The sequence below is a fragment of the Convolutriloba macropyga genome, chromosome 2, assembly GCF_964194025.1.
Source record: "Convolutriloba macropyga chromosome 2, txConMacr16.3, whole genome shotgun sequence".
Lineage (NCBI taxonomy): Eukaryota > Metazoa > Xenacoelomorpha > Acoela > Convolutidae > Convolutriloba > Convolutriloba macropyga.
The window spans coordinates 79671211-79692570 of NC_134469.1; the positions used below are offsets into that span (position 1 = coordinate 79671211).

Consider the following 21360-nt stretch of genomic DNA (forward strand, 5'->3'; position numbering starts at 1 on the left):
CATTTTTGAGAGTGAGATTAAGTAACGAGTGACCAAAACCTTTTTACGCGAATGAACAACATGGACTTCAATCGCAGTAATTTGGTCTGTTGAGATAAATTCATAGCCATTCCCTGGGCCGCTAAGGAATGAAAATGTGTGAACAGATCTTAAAAAAGACAGCGCCCCAAAATAAGTCAAATTCTTTGAATTGCAAAAAAGAAGAAGGAAAATAATCGCCCCAGCATCGCTTTGCGGCTAATAAAAACAAACAATCTAAAAATCATTTGTAAAAACCGTTTCTGCCGAAAGGTTGTATTGTCCAAATAATCAAAAACAATGAGAAACTTTAGATAACCATTGATAATACGCGTACTTAAAATGCATACAGCAACTTTGCCGAAAGCCAGGAGAAACAAGTTGCAAAATAGCAAGTTGAAAAATTTGACAAATATCGAAATCTATTTGAACAATAATTGCGCCCAGGTTAAGAAAAAAAATAAAACTCATTATTTGCAGTAGCCATAGAAAGTATTGATTCCATTCAGTGAAAAATCGACAAAAATAACAACTGAAGGCAAGATTGAAAAACTTTCTAAACCCTTTTAAAGGAAGTGTATTTGCTGAAAACTGCGGACGACAAATTCAAGAAATTAAACTACATTAGAAGGCCGATGAGGGCTTCTATTATTGAGGTTAAGCGGCCAGCCAACAACAAGAACGAAAACGAGCACAGTAAAAGTTGATTAAATTTGTATGAAAAAATAGAGTCAAGGTCAGAGAGATCATTAGCTATCAGCTAAAAGCATCACCTAGATTCCATTACTGAGCTTTAAAAAAATAAGAAGGCCACCATTATAGAAAAAAACGTGAAAAAAATAACTACAAAACAACAAATTTTTAACTAATAATATTGAAATAGTAAAAAGCAAAGTTCGGAACTTAACACACTAACAAGATTCCTTTCAGCTTCATTAGCAACCAATGAGAACTCTCATTAATGAGACTAAGCTTCACGTCGCAAGGCCAATACAATAACATATGCCTATTTCAAATCCTACATATTAGAACTCATTACGTTAAACAAAAAACGAATTCATAATCAATAAACTTTTACAGAATATTTTTAAAAGACAACTTCTTCGAAATATCAAAATCATTAAACTGAACTTTGCCAATGCAAACAGTTAACTAATAAACAAATAAATACCGTTAGAAAGCGCAAGTAGCCGCCATTGATTCCCATAACACCGATTCGGATTGAAGCAACAGAAAACCAATAATAAAAACTGATTTTAGTGCACAAACACGAGACCGTTACGTAATCAAAACTTTTTACCAGCGGTTCCTAATTAATATACATTAGAAACTAAGCTACTGTTAAAGTCCAATTTTGAAAAATTTCATCTTTCTATAGCAGAAGTCAATGTTCGAAAACAAAGAAGTCAAAATTAAGTTTTATCATGAAAAAACGTGCTTCAGCTAAAAAAAAAAAAACTAAAACATCAATACCTCTCTTCGAGTCGTCAAAAGAGACGGAGAACCAAAACAATCGAACTCTTGATCTGTAAAAAAAGGAGAGCGCCTAGATAATAGCCGAGGCTGCGGGAGGCTGTTAATTATTACGAAAGATCATGATTACCCATTTGCACTGGCGCAATTTAAAATCTGATCAGACAATTCAGTTTGCACTAATCAAATTTCGGATCTACAGTCCCTGTTTTTGATTTTTGCTCTATTGTCTTTCAATTTGTTGTCCTAGCAGCAAAGCAGCCAGACCCGTGTTTACTCTTACAAAGACGGCACAAAACTCCATCTATTTTCTTTTATAATATCTGCTTAAACAACGCAGTCCTTACTGGTACGCACCAGTTGCATGGTCAATTGTTAATTATTCTAATCTAGGTATTGCTAAATGATATCTCACCATTTTGGAGAACGAGACGCAGCAGACACCACGTCCAAACACTCCCTCTCCAATCACATGCATAGTCTCCAGAGTGGTAGAGTTCCACACTCGCACGTGAGGCTGCAACACAACAAGAAACGCCATTTACCTCATTCAGTCATTCAAGTCAAATAAGATCAAAAACAATAAAGGAAGATTATCAGAAAACATAGCCGGCAGATCGCCGGAATAGCTGCGAGACTTGCGTGCCGTATAATAGAGATAAAAACATACAGATCTAAATTAAAAAAAATCGACACCTCTCAAAAAGCTAGCTAAAAAAACATTCAGCGATAAGTTAAAAAAGATAGTTTAAATTCATTCCGCAGAAGCCTTATAATAGGGAACTTTGCTGCAAATATGAGTTCCTTTGACATGAAACTAATTCAAATTAAACTTAAAAGTTGAGTGCAGAAGTCATTTCATTGAGTGGTGTAAGTCACGTATGATCTTATCACGCAAATGATCTCATAACCTTTGCTAGAAAGAGAGAGAGAGAGAGAGAGAGAGAGAGAGAGAGCGAATGAGAAATGGCGTCACGTGCGCAAACGCCGTTAGTGACAGGAAGAAGTCATTTAGAAAATTTGACTTATTCAGCTTTGCTGTGTGAACAACCGTAAAACGAAACAGAACGTCAGACGAAGAAACAAAAAAACATAGCAGGACAAGTCCTGAAGTACAATTCAAACAATTGTATTAATTTATGACCTGACAATCCTTAACTCAGCTTTAAAAGTCAAAAGAGCTGTTAGTAATGAGACCAAGCAATAAAACAACACCAGAGCAACAAAAACAAGCAAGACCAAAAATTCAACTTTTATTTTTTTGAAAAGACAGGATCAACATCAAAAACAACTCCAACGAACTCAAACTGCCAAATATATTCCTCATTTTCTAATTAGGAATCTGTCATTAAATCTCGATCAGACCTAATAATATTAAATATTAAGACTAAAATAACCAAACGTCGCAATCAGAGTCGATCAAACTTTTTGAAAAAACTGAGTATAAAAGTAACAGAACGCAACAGCTACTAAAAGATACAATTACATCTACTATTTGAGTCCTCAATTACCACAGTTAAGAACTGTCATCAATGAGATTAAGTGAAAAGACAGCAATAAGTACAACAAACACTAGAAAAACTAAAAAAAATCACTAAGATTTAAAAAAAAAACGAACAAGCGTATAATTAAAAAAGCAATAGCTATAAACTGATGACTTGCTTTAATTGAAGTCTTTTTAGCAACCAATGAGACCTGTCCATAATCAGACTAAATTAAGACGACAAAGTTGAAAAGAAAAACTCGCATAACTGAGAAAAAAAAAATTCGATAATTATTATGAAAAACAATTAGTGTCAAGTCATAGAAAGCACTAGCTTTAAACAAAAAACGATTAAATCAGAAAACTTTACCCCTATTGTTAGCATAAGAGACTTGTTCTCAATGAGATTAAAAGATAAGACATCAAAAAGTACAAAAAATACTTGCAGAACTGAAAAATTCACTCAAAATTTTTGAGATAAAGTAGTGTCAAAGTCATGAAAACCACTAGCTATTGACTCGAGCCAGTAATTAGGTTCTTTTATGCCTCATTAGCAAACCATTAGACCTGTTATTGATAGTACTAAGTGATAAGACAACAGATGAGGGGGCAAAATCGAAAAATTCAAACATAGCCGGCAGATTGCCGGAATGGCTGCGAAAGAATAGACCTGCGTGCCATATAATAGAGATAGAAACAGATACAGATCTAAATTGAAAAAAAAAATCGACGCCGCTCAAAAAACTAGGTAAAAAACATTCAGCGATAAATTAATAACGCTTGTTAAAATTCATTCCACAGAAGCCTCTTATTAGGGACCTTTACTGCACATATGAGTTCATTTGACCTTAAACAAATTCAAATTAAACTTAAGTTTTAAAGTGCAAAAGTCATTTTATTGAGTGAGGTAAGTCATGTATGATCAGAATCTAGTCACGCAAATAAATTAAAACCTTTTTGCTAAAGCGAGTGAGAAATGACGTCACGCGCGCAAATGCCGTTAGTGAGAGGAAGAAGTCATTCAGAAAATTTGACTTTTTCAGCTTTGCTGTGTGAACAAATGTAAAACGAAAAAAGAGCGTCAGACGACGAAACAAAAAAAAACCAAGAGCACCGCAATATAGCTTCGCTCAGCTTACAGCTTCGCAGCTATAATAATATTTTATGACAGCAAATAGTGGCAGTCATTAAAAGTTTTAGCTGCCCCTTAATGAATTCAAGCAAAAGCACAATTGGAATAAAACAAATAGGCACATATGTACCGTCTTAAAAGCACTGAAGGAGAAGAAACTCTGAAAACAAAGTCAAATTGACACACCTGAAAAAAATCCATCTCAAAAACCGTCAAAATGTTCAAACACCAATTTCTCACTCCACTTTAAAGGTATCTTGAAAAAAGTCACGCCTCAAACCAACTCATTTTTGCTCCCTTTACTATTTCAGTTTGACCAAAATCACCAGTCTAATTTGACTTCTCACTGACGTGAAAAAGCCGAAAAAAACGTGAACAGATCATAAAAAAAAGACAGCGCACCAATACAATTCAAATTCTTTGAATTGTAAAAAACCAAGAGCACCGCAATATAGCTCCACTCAGCTTACAGCTTCGCAGCTATAACAAAATTAAAACGCCGATGCTAGATTTGCTTATAAAGATTCTCGGTGATAATAAGGAGGAGAATAAACTGTACATACTATCAGAGTTTGTCAGTTAATTAAACTAAATTTTTAACTTTAAATCAATTACACGAGGATAACCTAAAAGGTATTTAGTCTTGCATTATGAACGATACTACCACACGCAGACAGAAATTGGTCTCAATTACCTCCAGCTGATAAAAACACATTCAGTCCAAAGTACAAAAATTAGAGAGAGGTTCAGCAGTTGAAATGCAATGAAATATACTACCTTTCCCTCGGTCTCTGCATGACCCGCGACTTGTCCCGAAGCAACAGTCACTTTGTCCGGATGAAGAGCAATGCTAAAACATCTCTAACTTTCACAACCGATACTCGCATCAACCAATTAATTGTTTTATCAAACGCTGCCCCGTGATCAATTGAGGTTAAAATAGTGCAGCTGTACAAAAACAGTAAAAATGTGAGTATGAGAATTAAAAATAATTATAGTTACTATATTGCTGAAAAATGGTCGCAACGAGCTCTTCTGTTGGAATTATCTAGTATAACTTCAATGTCGTTTCTAAAATAGTATGACGTTGTCACACATTAACCGCTTAATTTCTACTTAATCTGAGATCACTACGAGACCAAAGCTAACAAAACGAGCTATGGAAAAAAGATTCTGTCTTATTACACTTAGCAAGCCATGAAACAACGTAAACCGACTAACGTCTGATGAATTGCTCTCGAACGACGGGCTGGGAGCAATTTAATTTAATAGCTACAGACTTAATTTAATTCATTAGCTAAAAATTGGAACCATTAACTAAATTCAATCTTGTCTAATGTAGAAGAAACAATAAGATCTGTCAAAAGTGGGACTAAGAGACTCGAAACCAAATAAATTTAAGAAATACGGTCAAAAAATATATATCTAGTAAACGAAAAATAAATTGGCTCAAGGGAAGTAAAACTGTTAGCAACTAGAGCTCAGACCATGAACGTATCTGTGTTCTTTTTCTGTTAATGAGGAAGTCTATAATATAAAACCAGTCATTACTGAGATTAGGTAGCACAACAACAACAAAGACAAGCATGCAAAATTGAACCAAATAACTGCCATCTTCGCAAAACATTATGTCAAAGTCAGGAAAAATTGTTCCAAATGAAGAGCCAACTTAAATTAGAATAAACGAAGCCCCACTAGAGAGACAAAAAGACTTTTCATTATTGATACTAAGTGAGCGGCGACACAAAATCACAAATACTGGCAAAACTAAAAACCACTAACAGTTTTTTTTAAATATTCACAAGTAGTCAAAATCGCTATATATGAAAGCATTCCATAAAAACAGTTCTACCTGAGGGAGTTGTCATTAACGAAGCTAAGAAAAAGGACAACCAGAGAAACTGCAAATACTGTCAAAAATATCACTGATATTTTGTTGAAAAAAGCCGTGTCAAAATCTTAAAATGATAGATCTGAATAGAAACCAATGAATACCTTCAACTGGGCCTTATTAAAGAGTTGGTGATATCTGTCATTAATTAGACTAAGCGGAAGGACAACAATCACATGCAAAACTGAGTGAGACCGAAAAATTCACCTTCTGAAACACCTCATTGGGGAGATACGGAAAATTGATTAACGAGACTAATTGAATAAAACCATCCAAAAAGAAGCAACAAAACGTGTAAAACTAAAAAACTAAAAAAATACCGCTATTTTATAAATCGCTACTAAAAAGTGTCTAAAATGTATCTAATTCAAATAAAACAGTAACTGTATTTTAATGAAACATAAAAACATAGCCGGTAGATTGCCGGAAAACAGCCGCCGTTGACGCGCTAGACGCACATCGGGATTGAAACAGAAAAAGAAGAGATTGAAATTGACAAAATTTTCCTAAGTTTCAAAAATTGTACTTTCAAGGTGAAAAATTCAAGATGCAGTTTCAGTTAGATTTTAAACCTATAACTCCTTCAGCTTCTAAAATGAAGGGTATTAAGCTGCATAATAACATCAGCTAGCAATCGTTCTAATGAACTTTGATAACCTAATGCACTATGACTCAATCACCGGGCTTTATCGGTTTATCCAGTTTCTTTTGATTTTGCTCTTTTGACATTAAATGTAATCACTATATTGCGTAATTCAATGCGTGAAAGAACTAGAATCCATTCAGTTGAAACAGTGAGTGAGGTAAGTCAGAAATCAAACGTGAAAATCGTAACTTACGTAAAACGAAAAACGTGATCAAAATGTAAAGCGAAGTAAAAAGAGGAGAGCGCCTAAATAATAGCCGTTTGAGAGGCTGACGGCGGTTATTAAAAACAAATTTACATCGTAACAACACATTTATGACTCTTTGTTGTAACTATTAGCTCAAAAATCAGAATAAACAGCAGGAAAAAAACAGAAAATTGCCTCACGTGAAAAACATTTTCTTTTCGAAAATCGAAAAACATTTCAAACACCAATCTTTCTATCCACTTTAAGAGAGGTTTTAAACATTTTTGCACCGTAAACTACGCGCTTTTTCGCTCCCTTAAACACACCAACTTGACTGAAATCACTTCCTAATTTGACTTCTCAATGACAACAAAATAGTGTACAGATCATTAAAAACATAGCTGGCAGATTGCCAGAAAATAGCCGCAATAGATTCGTAGATCGGCAGTCTAAAAAAACAGTAAAAAAGACAGACCGAAAAATTCGTCTTTTCATTGAAGGCTGATCTGTTATATTTCGATTAAAAATCTGTATAAGTTATTGCTGCCTCTATTAGCTGATCTCAAATAACCTTCATTTAGAGTGACACAAACCCATTTGACATTATTTCTTTGAATTAAAGTAAATAAAAGTCAATTTCAAAGTGAGGAAGTCATTTTTGAGAGTGAGGTAAGTCAAGTGTGACCAAAAATTTAATCACGCAAATGAACAAAAAAACTCGCTCCACTAAGAGCGAAAAACGACGTCACACATGCGATTCAGTTGAAATTGCATGAACGAATGAACAAAAAGTGGCCGTGACGTCATATGGTTGTAACAAAAATCATGACGAAATAAAAAAACATAGGACAAGTCCTGACGTACAATTCAAAGAATTTTCATTGACTAAACAGAAAACTAGACCTAGAACGGACTATGAATGGATTGGGAAAACCATTTAGAAAAAAAATCACATCTAAAAAATCGAAAAAAACCAGTAAAAATCAAAGTGAAATTACCGCATGTGAACAAAAAATCACTAGCGAGAAAACGAATTTTTGTTCGAACACCATTCTCTTACTCTACTTTAAATTTAGAGCGAAATTTCACGCTGCAAAACCACTCGCTTTTTCGCTCCACTTCCTGTTTCGGCGTGACCAAAATCACTACTCCAATTTGACTTCAAAAATCATGAAAATGTGTGAACAGATCTTAAAAAAAAGACAGCGCCCCAATACAATTCAAATTCTTTGAATTGTAAAAAACCAAGAGAAGGCCAATAATAGCCCCAGCTATCGCTGTGCGGCTATTAAAAAACATAGCAAGAAGAGTTCCGGGAATCAATCTAAAAGTCGTCCTTTCCAAATAATAAACCCTTTGATATAAACTAGTCCTCCTTAACCCACTCGTGAAATAAAAAAAAACCAAATAAGGAAAAAATTAGTCCCAAAATACCACTGAACTGAAAAATTAGACAAATCGAAATAATTCTCAATACTAAAATAGCCCGTAAAATCTTTCTTTGATTCAATTGAGAGCGTTAGAAGGCCCCTAATATTACAATATTAGCTAGGATACAATAGGCAGACACACTTTCAAAATTTTAAAGAAAGGCAAAAACCGGCAAGAAATTCACAAAAATAGTTCCAAATTTCTCGGTTTTTGTCATATCAACAAAAATACTGTTTTACACCATCAAGATTTCAACAAATTGGTACCATTCGGAAAATTGGGCGTCCATTCGATCCTCAAAGCAATAAATTAAACAACGGGCATATATCGCTTAAATATCGTAAAAAACTGCAAATATCTGAAAAATACTAGCTGAAAAATTGCGAAATAATACTACACAAATTTTTTGAATTTTAAATAGGAGCGCTATATTAGCCCGCAGAGAACATGCGGGAGGTTAGCGAAAAATACACACCTTTTAATGTCGTCCGTATGTTCCTGGTAAAACCGTTGAGTCTGAGTCTCTGTGTTAAACATCACAGCTGTTGCGGCTGCAAAGTAGCACAATTCTCCCGACTCTAACACGAGAATGTTATTCCTGCAGTCCTTTCCTCTGTAGCCGAACACCCACTCCAACTTAAGGTTCTCCGATGGTTCCTTTCCAACATCATTGACACGACCCTCTTTCTGTTCAGAGGGCGCATACATGGTCACAGCTCTTCCTTTCAAGTACATCTTGGCCAACCCCTCGCCTATACAAGATGCGAAATTAACATTTGACAGTGTTGAGAAATTTGAAGCAGAATAGTAACTGATTGAGCAAACAAACCAACGGACATTTGTAGACAACCCAACGGAACAAGACTATACGAACCCTTTCAACTGTAAATCATTCACAAATTAAGAATCAGAGAGGACTGAAAAAAGATATCCCAAGAAAATAGAATACGAGAATCTATAATTTGGTATTTTTCACCTTTTGATGTTATATAATAATTGACATGGATATTCCATTAGCAGTATAAAACGCGCACTAGTTTGATCATACTAGCCAATAAAGAAACTTTTTTTTACAAACGTTGGAGGGTTGGCTCCGAATATATTCCAGAAGAGTATTGGAGAAGGCCCATTAGAACGGGTAAATTATTAAGAGTCATTTTTGGGGTCGTACTTGCGATAAGTGAGAAAAATACTCCCATCATTTCACCATTTTTAAAACCAAACACCTGCTTCAAAAATGCTCAAATGCGAGTATCTTTTTCACTAGCAGACTGTACTGTCACTCTTCAGTTTTCCAAGAAGCTTATTTATTGATTTTTTCAAGCCGCAACGACAGCTGAAAGAAGTAGTAATAAAAACATTGCAAAAGAGGGAACAGCGTTCAGTTTTTTTCAGAGATAGACCCTTTAACCACAAGATTATAGATGTGAAACTAACCTGCTGCCAATTTATAGCGCAACGATACTACAGGAACAATACACCATGATTAGTAACAAAACAACACTCGAGAGTTGCAAAGATTAAATTTGAGAGCAATAAATTAAGTTTTCAATTCTCATTTTTTTCAGTCATCTTTAGTCTTTTCCGCCTTTACCCATGCTACACAAGAGCATTCGAAATTCACTGAAGGTAGTTCGATATAAATAAGGTAAACAAACCGCGATCTATCAAATAAATTAAATCATTGTCAGTTTGGAGGGATAATTAAGCAAACAACCCTGGCATACAGCCCTTATGGTTCCAGTGGTTTTTTTCGACAGAATAAAATACGAGATATTATTTTCAAACTCTGCTGCTAAAAAAGAAATCCAAAAAAGGAAAACAAAATGAGTGATAATGCGACCAAAATGAACAAAAGTGAGCAAAAAATTTCATTTTTTTTAGAAAACTCTTAAAGGCGATTCTTTTTTCACTCACCTGAAGGCAATTTAGGTAAACATGACCAATCAACTAAGCTCAGTCAAGTTGCTCTCAAACAAGAGGCAGGGGTCAAATGTACCTTACTTCAGCATGGCAGGGGTTTCGTCGCAAAGGCGCTTAAAATGATGATATACGAGTCTAATAGACCATTAAGACTTAAATGAAACCAAGTTTTCGGCACTTTTTATTTGACTTTCAGCAGCAAAAAAAAACACGTATCAGGTTAACGGCCTGTGAATGAGAACATGTAAAAGCAGCGAAAAGCAGTCAAACCGATTAGACGACCAAATCAATCTAGCAGAAAAAAACAAAAACAGACCAACAGGACCCAAATAATTGTTACATATTTCGCTTGAAGAGCAATTAAATTTTTTTTAAAAAATAGTAATCAATTCTTTTACGAACATGCTATTTTAAATATTTCTTGAAAATATTATCATTTTACAATTGCTGGTAACAACCAAGGGTCAAAAATTTTTCCATACAGCCCAATGAGCACACAATCTGAAATTTCTAAAACAAATAAAGCTCTTGCAGAGCTCTAACGAGAAGATAAGGATAGTGAATTCCCAACAATTTTACAATCTAAACAGCCTGAATTTTCTGGAGCTTGCTGCCACTTTACAGCTAAATTTGGCTTCAGAATTGTTTTTTTGAGAATATCATTCAATTGAAAATATGGATAGCCTGCCTAATTGCAGCATTAAAACAGAAAAAGTCCAGAAAACAACATCAAAAGTATTTTTTTCATGCATATTCATCCTGTAACAATCAACAAAAAAAACATTGCTACTAAAAGTTTGATAATTTGTTAATCTGACATCTTTTCTATTTTCCTACATTTTTCGAAACATTAGAAGACAATAAACTGAATGACGCATTTATGCCTGAATTCCGAAGGAAAAGATTTTTCATGCGGCGTTGATAAGAAACATTTTATGTTGTTAAATACTTATTTCAGAAAATTCTGGGATATTTCTGAGACTTAATGTATTAAATTTACCTCAAATGGTAAAAAAATTTGTTATACCAAAACAGCCATGAGAAAATTGTGTCGTACGAATTGCCCTTAAACAACCAACGAGTGGAAGATCAATTGAACCAACTTCAGCAGTGAAAGAAACAACTAATGAACTTCAAATGCTACTAGTAGAGCTAATTTGAATTTAAAAAAGGAAATCAATTTTGGCACACTTTCCGTTAGACTTTGAGTAGTTCATTAGCGCCAACTCTGCTATGCGCCTTCAAAAAGAACAATTTTTCACGCAAAAACATTTCAAGCAGTCAAACCTCGAAAAGTCAAGTTGCATAGTTACAGGAAAAAAAAATAGGTAGTAGTAGAATTAATTTAAAAAGATCGATACTAAAATAAATGTCGCAAACATCAGTTGAGGGCTATTAATTACCAGACACAAGTATCGATGCTAAATTAAATCTCAGCCTCCAAGTATTTCAAGAAATATAGAAGATTGTCGTATGTATCAATATTTCTATATTTGTGAAAAAAGTCCAATAAACTCAAAAAGGAAGCTGAGTGAAACAAGCTGTTTTTAGCAACATGATGGTGTCTTTGTCATCAGAACTCTTTCCAGAAAAACTTGATCCTTGTCAAAATTAGAAACACCAGATTTTATTTGATCGTCTTAGCGTAGCGGATAAGAAACAAAATCAAAGCTGTCAAAGTCTCCCAATTTATTTTGCTTTGTTGCAGTCCCCCCCCCCCCAAAAAAAAAAATCGGTCTCAATTCAGTTTATAAACACATCCGAAAAATAAAATTTGTGGGACTATTTTCTCTCAAAACACAATTTTGTAGCAAAAACTATGAGCAAAAGAGCAAGACGCGGAAAACTGACAATCTTTAACGTTTAGTTCTCTTTCTGAGAGAAAAGGCAAGCTAATCAAGCTAGCGACTAATTCAAATTAATAGGCGATCTGAAAATTACAGTTTTTTCAATTATTCCCAAAAGCTTGAAACTATTAAACTTTTGGCAAAAACAGTCTTAATTCTTGGACAATTATTTTCTTATCGAGCTATAGACTATTTGAACAGAAGCATAATGACGGCAGTAAAAGTCCGCCTCAAAAAATATCTTTAAGTCTGACAGTTGCCGAACGCAACCTTTTCTTCTAAACAAGGATCTGTATTTCAAACATAAAGCGACTAACGTCGGACGAATTGTTCTCGAATGACAGACGGGGCAATTTAATTCAGAGGCAGTGTAATTCACAGTAGCAAAAAGTTCCGACCATGGAGGGGTTCGAACCCATGAGATCTCAGATGATAGTCAGGGACATTACCCACAATACGCTTGTCCTCATCGTTCAAAGCATAGCCGGCAGATTGCCGGAATAGCTGCGAAAGAATAGACTTGCGTGCCCTATAATAGAGACAGAAACAGACACAGATCTAAATTGAAAAAAAAAATCGACGCCGCTCAAAAAAACTAGGTAAAAAACATTCAGCGATAAATTAATAAAGCTTCTTAAAATTAATTCCGCAGAATCCTCTTATTAGGGACCTTTACTGCACAAATGATTTCCTTTGAACTTAAACAAGATCAAATTAAACTTAAGTTTTAAAGTGCAAAAGTCATTTTATTGAGTGAGGTAGGTCACGTATGATCAAATCTAATCACGCAAATAACCTAAAAACTATCGCTAAAACGATTGAGAAATGACGTCACGCGCGCAAATGCCGTTAGTGAGAGGGACAAGTCATTCAGAAAATTTGACTTTTCAGCTTTGCTGTGTGAACAAATGTAAAACGAAAAAAGAGCGTCAGACGACGAAACAAAAAACATAGCAGGACAAGTCCTGAAAAACAATCAAAGTAATTGAATGAAAGACCGACCTAATGAACCAGACCAGCAGATCAATTGAACAATCCCAGCCAACAAGACAAAATCTCAAAAGTTGAGAAACAAAGAATCCAACAAACTAACAAAAAAAAAACGATCATTGCTAAAATCTTTGAAGCTTTTAACTTGAAGGCCATATATGACTCATTTCAAAATACTCATTAACTGACGCAAAAACCTTGAAAGATATGAATCTGCCACTAAAAGTAGATAAACTGGACAAATATGACAAAATCAAGAAACTGAGAAGAGAAAATTTGAACAAATTTTCCAAAAATAGGGCCGTAAAAAGGTCAAAACATTTTTTTTACTCTGGAGTTCTGTTTTTTAAACCGTCTACAACATTTAAAAAGTTTCGTTGGCCAGTAAAGATAGTTAAACTCAGAGAATGACAAAAATCGAAAAATTTGAAAACAATCGAACATTTTAAATTGCAAGCTTTATTGAAAAAATTTCCTACAATTGCAAAATTGAAAAATTGGAAACTATTTTATTGCCCCTAGAAACTATGTGGTAACATACTAGCAAACCCTATAGGAGGTTCCCTGGCCACTGAATAAAAATATTAAAAATTTAAAAAAAATGCAGCTTTATCAAAAAATTGGTAAAAGATATTAAAATGTTGAATACCATTCCATCACCAAATAATTTTTTCAGTAAACTGTTAGCAAACCCTAGATGAGGCTTCTTGCCCCCAGAGGCTGGAAAACTTGAATAATGACAACGTCAGAAAATTTGAAAAATGATTTAAAAAAATTGGTAAAATTCATGAAGTTAAAAAGTTTAAAACCACTTCATTACCACTAAAAACTATGCAATAACCTTTTATTAAACCCCAGAGGAGTTTTTTTGACATGAAAGTCTGAAACAACAAAAAATGACAAAAACTTTCAAACAATTTGAAAAAATTAGTATAAATTACCCTGTTTGTGTTTGGAGTAGCAACAGATATAGCGCTTAAAGTGGCCGTAAAAAGCAATTACGTCTTGCAAAGGACCTTTACCAACTTTTATAAACCTCAATTTCAGAATGGTCAAAAACTCCCAAAAATGACTTTTTAACCTTGAATTACGGCCTTCCCAATAGCTTCACCACTCTGAGTACTTGAGGGACTACTAAACGCGGGCCTCTAATGAAACTTGATGCCCGCTGAGCTTTACCTGTTTATCCCATTTTGAAAGCTCAAAGTCATGTAAACAGGTGTGAAAACATCTTACAAAAATAAAAAAAAGACAGAGCACCAATACAATCCAATTCTTGGATTGTAAAAACCAAGAGCACCGCAATATAGCTACGCTCAGCTTCGCAGCTATAAAAAGAATTTTTAACAATTTCCGAGTTGAAAATGCGACTTTTCTTTCAGCTTTTCTTATGATTTCTCCAACTAAATAACATCTGTCAGATGCCGTCTGCCTAAATTAAATGTGCTGTTGTTACACTCACATCTCAAGAATAGTTTATTACCTGTTTCGGTGTAAAATTAACAAAATGCAATCATTAATACTTTTGATAAAACATTCATTTTCGATTTACAGAAAATTTTTAACCGTTCCCTCTGTTGGGCGCGAAAGATTTTTCAAGCTTGGCATTTATTACAATATCTAATTTCTTGAGCATTTTGGGCTAAAATGTTGAAGATGCAAAAGTAATTACTTTGGATAAATGCTTGAGCACCCCGTTCTGGGTTCATTTAGCTATTGTTTTTAACTTACTCTTTTCCACTGAGACCTCTTTGCTCCCAATCTTCTTGGAGGTGCGGGTGGTAGATGCTGTGGTGCTGCTACTGGAATGGTGCGTAGTGGTCGCATTCAGATTCTCAACAGAGCTTACGTTTCTCTTTGTAGTATGCGCAAGAGACGATCTGGATGACGAGGCACCCCCACTCAGTTGCCTCGGGGTCGCCGCGGGGGTAGGAGCAGCAGCCGGCTTGTTTGGAAGCAAATTCGATGACCGCGGCGCTGCTGAAATGAAAGGTCGCGTGACTACAAGTTAATTCCATACACCCTAACTGAATTGAAATGCTTTCATATTTTAATCAACACCCGTTGAGATAACAACAGCTGCATAACTTGAGTTTGATGAACACTACGAAAATTTGATGAAGTGACGAAACTCTTCTGGCGACTACCTTTTCTTCCACTCTTCTCGCCACCGTTGCCTTGTAAAGAGTGCCTGAAGAAAATAGTCTAATCAATTTCCGTGGTTATGCAACTGGAGTAATCGCTAAGAGAGTTGACGAAAAACATTACCACACCGTTGCTATCGCCCTCTCAAAATTATTCAAAACTCGACTTCGCCTCAGATATCAAACTTCAGATATTACCCTGTTGTAATATTCATTCCACAACCGTAACAAAAAGGCTGAAAGGGAGTCAGTCAACATGGGGTTCGAGAAAAACACAAACGTATGAAGGAAGAGGGGCAATTTTTGACGACGCAGTGACCCGAATTTAACGCAGACTCTAATATCAGAAAAGGAGATCCCGGCGTCACCCCAACCCAACTCATTTGGCACAATAGCATTTTCACCCTGTGAAAAGTGGACTCATTTCCCTTGGCATCTACCTTTGGCGGACATGCGTCTCTTATAGTAAGTGGCAGTGGGGCCGTGTCCAGAATGTGAGGTTGTGCCAATATTATTAAGCGACTGGGTAGATCGAGAGAAGCGATGCATTCCCGATAAGTATGTACAGCAGTCACTCCAAGAGCCTGTCACACTGGCTAGCAACCAATTTCAAATTTAAAGCACATTGTACAGAAATAGATGCACAAACCATTCAAGAAAAACATTTTTTATATAATCAGAATATAAACTCAATGTAAATTAGAATATCTACGAGGTTAAAGTTACATGTAATATTATAAATCAAAAAATACCACATAATTCCTTTGAATAACTAAATAATACCTAAAGTTCGCTTTCCTAAAATTATTTTAATTATTAAAACATAGCCGGCAGATTGCCGGAAAAGAGCCGCGATAGACGCTTGTGGCCTTCCATGAATTGAAACAACTAAAGCATTAAGATTGACAGATCGACCACCAGTCCTTTAATAGACCACTAGACTTTTTGGGTTATATTCGGACTGTCAATTTAATGGCACATACGGTCTATAAGGAAAAAGCCCGAAAAAAGAATGTTCAAAAATGATATTCGAAATCAAAAACTCAAGACTAATAATCAACAATGAGGGCATATAAGTTTGGCTTTACTTAGATGCACACTATTAACTACTAAATGTTCATAAAATTTGGAGTTCCATAAGGTCAGAAGTCATTTTTTTGAGTGAGGTAAGTCACGCAATTGACCTAAAAAGAAAAATGACGTCACGAAAACAAATTTTAACCGCAAAGCAGTAGAGGTCACTGAAGTCATTGAAAAAGTAAATTCCAAGAAGTCAGGTCGTAAGAATCAACGATGGAAACGACGAATTGAAAAAAACACGATGTCCCCAATAATAGCCGCTAGCTATCGCTTCGCGGCTATTAACTTTAATGCAATTTTTTTGCCCATTGGAACTCGTTTGTGATAGGTGCAAGTGTTGTTTTTACAAGCGGCCCGCAAAAAAACCTATTAGATTAAATCAGTCATTTGACAGTAATGCTTAAGTCAATTTGAAAATGAGGAAAGTCTAATTGAAAGAGGTAAGTAATATATGATCAGAAATTCTTTCACTCGCATGAACAAAACGATCGATCCAATAAGCGTGAAAATGAGGCCACGCAGGCAGAGCAATAAAAATGAGGTCACGCAGGCAGAGGAATCACTGCATGAATGAATGAACCAAAACAGAATTGGAGAGAGCTTGATGCCATATGATTGTAACAAAAATCTTGACCAGAAAGAATGGTCGCAAGAATTCCGGAACAGACCCGAAGTCGCCGTTGCCACAAAAGTACCCGTTCAAACACCAACTCTCTCCTGGAAGAAGGCAAAAAAAGCAGAGGACATAACTATCTTAATTCAGATAAAGGCAAAGTTGACAAAAAAGAAAATTAACCTAAAAATTAGGAAAATCTAATAATTTTCATGTAGTGCCAGTATACAAACTAATCAATTTGTAGAAGACGGAGCCTACAAGTAATAGGGCTGAAAATAAGGAACAGATGAGTTTAATAGAACAAAAGGCGCCAATACAGCACAGTCTTGAGAATCCACAATGCTGAGAATTCTTCAAATTAGCGTTTTACTCATTTTGTTAACAAGAAAACTCAAAACTCTAATCAAAATAGGCTGTATATTAATACTTAGTCTACATCTACAACAACTTATCAGACAACATAAACAAAACTTGAAAACAAAAGAAAGATTAAAAAAGCGGGAGGTGAACAGAAAAATTCGCTCGCTTAATAACCACTTCGGTGAACTGCCACTTAACTATCTTGATTATCTCAACCTCCAGTAGAGAGTCAATAAACGCTATTGCTAAATAAACCAAAATCATTCGAAATGTGAGCCATTTCGGATTTAAAAATCAGGGAAAGTCAAGGCAATATTTCACTCCAATGAGAGAAAAAGCAGAATTAACATAAAAACTTAAATAGAAAAACAAATGAAAAAATTGGTGTTCAGATAGCGTGAATAGGTGGTATCGAAAATTTTCACCAAAAACATCGATTTCGGAAAACAACCCAAGATCATACTGGTGAAAAGTCTACTGAGAAAAAAAATAATGACTAGGAAAGAACAAACAATCCGAAAACTTCAATCAGCAAACAAAAATGGTATTTAGCAAGAACCAATTTAGCTGGATTTTGATATTCATCATTAGATGTGAATCAAGAAAAAAATGTTTCATCATGAAAAGCAAGGTTCATTTTTAGATCGCTTTACAAGCAAAGTAACCAAAAATTTTTCTTTTAAACACAAACAAAGCACAGGTTAGCCACTTCACAAAATATAGATACCTCCATTAGGGAAAAAAATTAAAAACCCATTATATCACGAAGATTCATACGGTAACCAGGTGGCACCATTTTGATAACAATAAATTAAAGTAAAGCTAAGCATGCCTTCAAAATGCCACAACAGGCTAAAAAATTTGCTCGCTGCAGAAACTTCTCCATCTATTTAGGTCTCACTCAGAAAAGATATAAAGAAAGAAACCACCCTCTCATCTCTGCTCATAACGAAGAACAAAAAATCATCAGCAATAGTCATCTTGCACAGCGCTCTTGAAATTATTGAAAATCTTACCCAAATACAGTCAAGTTCCTGGATTGAAAATCTTGACCAGAAAGAATGGTTGCAAGTATTTCGGAACAGACCCGAAGTCGCCGTTGCCACAAAAATAACCGTTCAAACACCAACTTTCTCCTGGAAGAACGCAGAAAAGCAGAGGACATAACTATCTTAATTCAGATAAAGCCAAAGTTGACAAGAAAATTAACCTAAAAATTAAGAAAATTTAAAAATTTTTATGCAGTGCAAGTATACAAAGAAACTAAGAAAGTTGCCTGCTGCAATCACAACCAATAACCTTCCTAAACAATATTACACAAGCAATAGTAAGCCCCAAACAGTTTTTTTTACTCTTTTGAGAAAATTGTACTTAATGTCTCAATTGTTAAATTTCGTGCGAAAAAAAAACAACTTTGTACAACTAAAACTGGACTCAATTTGTAGAAGACAGAGCCTACAAAAATAGGGCTGAAAATCAGGAACAGATGAGTTTAATAGAACAAAAGGCGCCAATACAGCACAGTCTTGAGAATCCACAATGCTGAGAATTCTTCAAATTAGCGTTTTACTCATTTTGTTAACAAGAAAACTCAAAACTCTAATCAAAATAGGCTGTATATTAATATTTAGTCTACATCTACAACAACCTATCAGACAACATAAACAAAACTTGAAAACAAAAGAAAGATTAAAAAGCGGGAGGTGAACAGAAAAATTCGCTCGCTTAATAACCACTTCGGTGAACTGCCACTTAACTATTTTGATTATCTCAACCTCCAGTAGAGAGTCAATAAACGCTATTGCTAAATAAACCAAAATCATTCGAAATGTGAGCCATTTCGGATTTAAAAATCAGGGAAAGTCAAGGCAAAATTTTACTCCAATGAGAGCAAAAGCAGAAATAACATAAAAACTTAAATGGAAAAACAAATGAAAAAATTGGTGTTCAGATAGCGTGAACAATAGGTGGTATAAAAAATTTTGACCAAAAACATCGATTTCGGAAAACAACCCAAGATCATACTAGTGAAAGTTTTACTGAGAAAACATAAAATAATGACTAGGAAAGAGAACAAAGACTCCGAAAACTTTAATCAGCAAACAAAAATGGTATTTAGCAAGAACAAATTCAGCCGGATTTTGATGTTCATCATTAGATGTGAACCAAGAAAAAAATGTTTCATCATAAAAAGCAAGGTTCATTTTTTAGATCGCTTTACAAGCAAAGTAACCAGAATTTTTTCTTTTATACACAATCAAAGCACAGGTTATCCACTTCACAAAATATAGATACCTCCATTAGGGAAAAAAATTAAAAACGCATTATATCACGAAGGTTCATACGGTAACCAGGTGGCACCATTTTGATAACAATAAATTAAAGTAAAGCTAAGCATGCCTTCAAAATGCCACAACAGGCTAAAAATTTTGCTAAAAGATGTTAAGAAAGAAACCATCCTCTCATCTCTGCTCTCAACGAAGTACAAAAAATCATCAGCAATAGTCATCTTGTACAGCGCTCTGAAACTTTTGAAAATCTTAACCAAATACAGTCAAGCTCCTGGATTGTAGACAACGAACGCCACAGAAAAGCTCGTCCATTAGTAATCACCCTTTTCATTGAAAGCAATTAAACCACGGGCTCTGATGAGAGCTGGCTCAATTTTTCTTGCTCACGAAGCATCAAAAAATATATAATGACAATGCTCACGAGCTCATTTTCAATGAATCCAGCCCAAGCGGATAAAAAACACCCGAAAAGTAACACATGCATCTAAATCATCACAATGATGCAGACAAGTAGATCAAAGACTCCAGACACAAACCTGGCTTGTGTGTGCCACTTGAGGAAGAGCTCTTGGCGGAGGGAGCGGGTCTCGATTCCACCTCTTGCAATCGCCGAACAACCTGAACAAAAAAATCAAGGAAGATACAATAAACCAGATAAACAACGATATAAAGCGCCATAATTACACGTCTTCGTTTGGACAAAACTCAGGAATATACTAATTTATTATATTACCCAGAAAGAGCAAAAGACAAGTAGACCACAAATAATCAGACGATCAAAGCTGGCCAGAAAGAACTTAGTACTAAAAGATCCAAATACTAAAAATCGTCAACTTGGCACTTGATTTAAGCAGCTGTAAAGCGACAGCGAAAACAAATTTCGATTACTTTATGGAACATTTCAATAAATTGAAAAATAAAACCCTATCCCGAAATTCTGAAAACGCTTAGGCCCAGAACCCTCCTATCGTGATTCGCAAACAATTAAATTACTACCTGAGACATCTAGAATGGAATATTATCTGACTTGAATACCGTTATATTGCTGATCAGAAAATCCATTTTTCTTTGATCCGTTTTCTCTTGAAGAGCTTCTAGAAACTAAATGTTTTTTTTCAACAATATGTATGCTTTAAATCAAACGTAATCAATTCTGTGTTCTTCTCTATTTGAGGACTTAGTGAGCTTGATGAAATTGACCTAGGCAATCCTATTGCTCAGAGCTTTTCTCGACACAAATAATACTCCAAAGCTGAAAGTAACAGAGATATACACATCGGTTCAAATAGGATGTTAAATAATGAACGTTGAATTACTGACGTTGCTTCCAAGTGACTTTTTACTATCAAACGAGATTGGAGTGGTGTACCTGTGCAAAGGCTGTCTTGAGACAAAGCAACTCGTCCGCTTGCTGGCTCACTTGTAACTCGAGAGCTGCGATTCTCTCCTGGTCACTCTTTCCATTCTGGCTGCCGCTACTAGTTCCGGAATCAGACTGTGCCGAGGGACTCAATGCACTGTTGCTACCATTCATGTGAAGAGGTTTACTGTCGCCCATCGATTGATAGTCACCACTCGCCTCTTCAACACAAAAACTTATTCCACGATTGATTCTTTTAATAAAGCAGTGCTTTCATTAACATAATTTTATATTTTTTTCTTTCAACCCTGAGTAAAACACGGTTTCAAAGTTTTCTTTATTCTTGCAACTGTTTTCCGATTCTCTCAATCTTTCCAAAAAATTATATTGGGTAAGACAGCATTTATTAAAAGTTTCAAAAAATTTTTCACACCAATTCAATAGCAGTTTTTCAAACATCATATACAGCACTCAGTGCCGATATACTA

The 21360-nt window shown here is 35.1% G+C and overlaps 2 protein-coding genes across 5 annotated transcripts in view; one reads left to right on the forward strand and one right to left on the reverse strand.

Annotated features, from left to right (window-relative positions):
- Window positions 1–21360, forward strand: part of LOC142334762 (uncharacterized) — a 603346-nt gene that overhangs the window by 276305 nt on the left and 305681 nt on the right. The gene's annotated exons all lie outside the window — the stretch shown is intronic.
- LOC142334758 (echinoderm microtubule-associated protein-like 2) overlaps window positions 1–21360 on the reverse strand; it is a 173032-nt gene that overhangs the window by 19878 nt on the left and 131794 nt on the right. For 2 of the 3 annotated variants that reach the window (XM_075383032.1, XM_075383034.1), the window contains 7 exons: window positions 20882–21093; window positions 20049–20130; window positions 14753–15001; window positions 9699–9725; window positions 8737–9013; window positions 4884–4956; window positions 1907–2008 (listed from right to left, as the gene is read on the reverse strand). In XM_075383032.1, the coding sequence (XP_075239147.1) occupies window positions 1907–2008; window positions 4884–4956; window positions 8737–9013; window positions 9699–9725; window positions 14753–15001; window positions 20049–20130; window positions 20882–21093 (1022 nt within the window). The remainder of the gene's footprint in view (window positions 1–1906; window positions 2009–4883; window positions 4957–8736; window positions 9014–9698; window positions 9726–14752; window positions 15002–20048; window positions 20131–20881; window positions 21094–21360) is intronic. The other variant, XM_075383033.1, reaches the window with a different exon arrangement.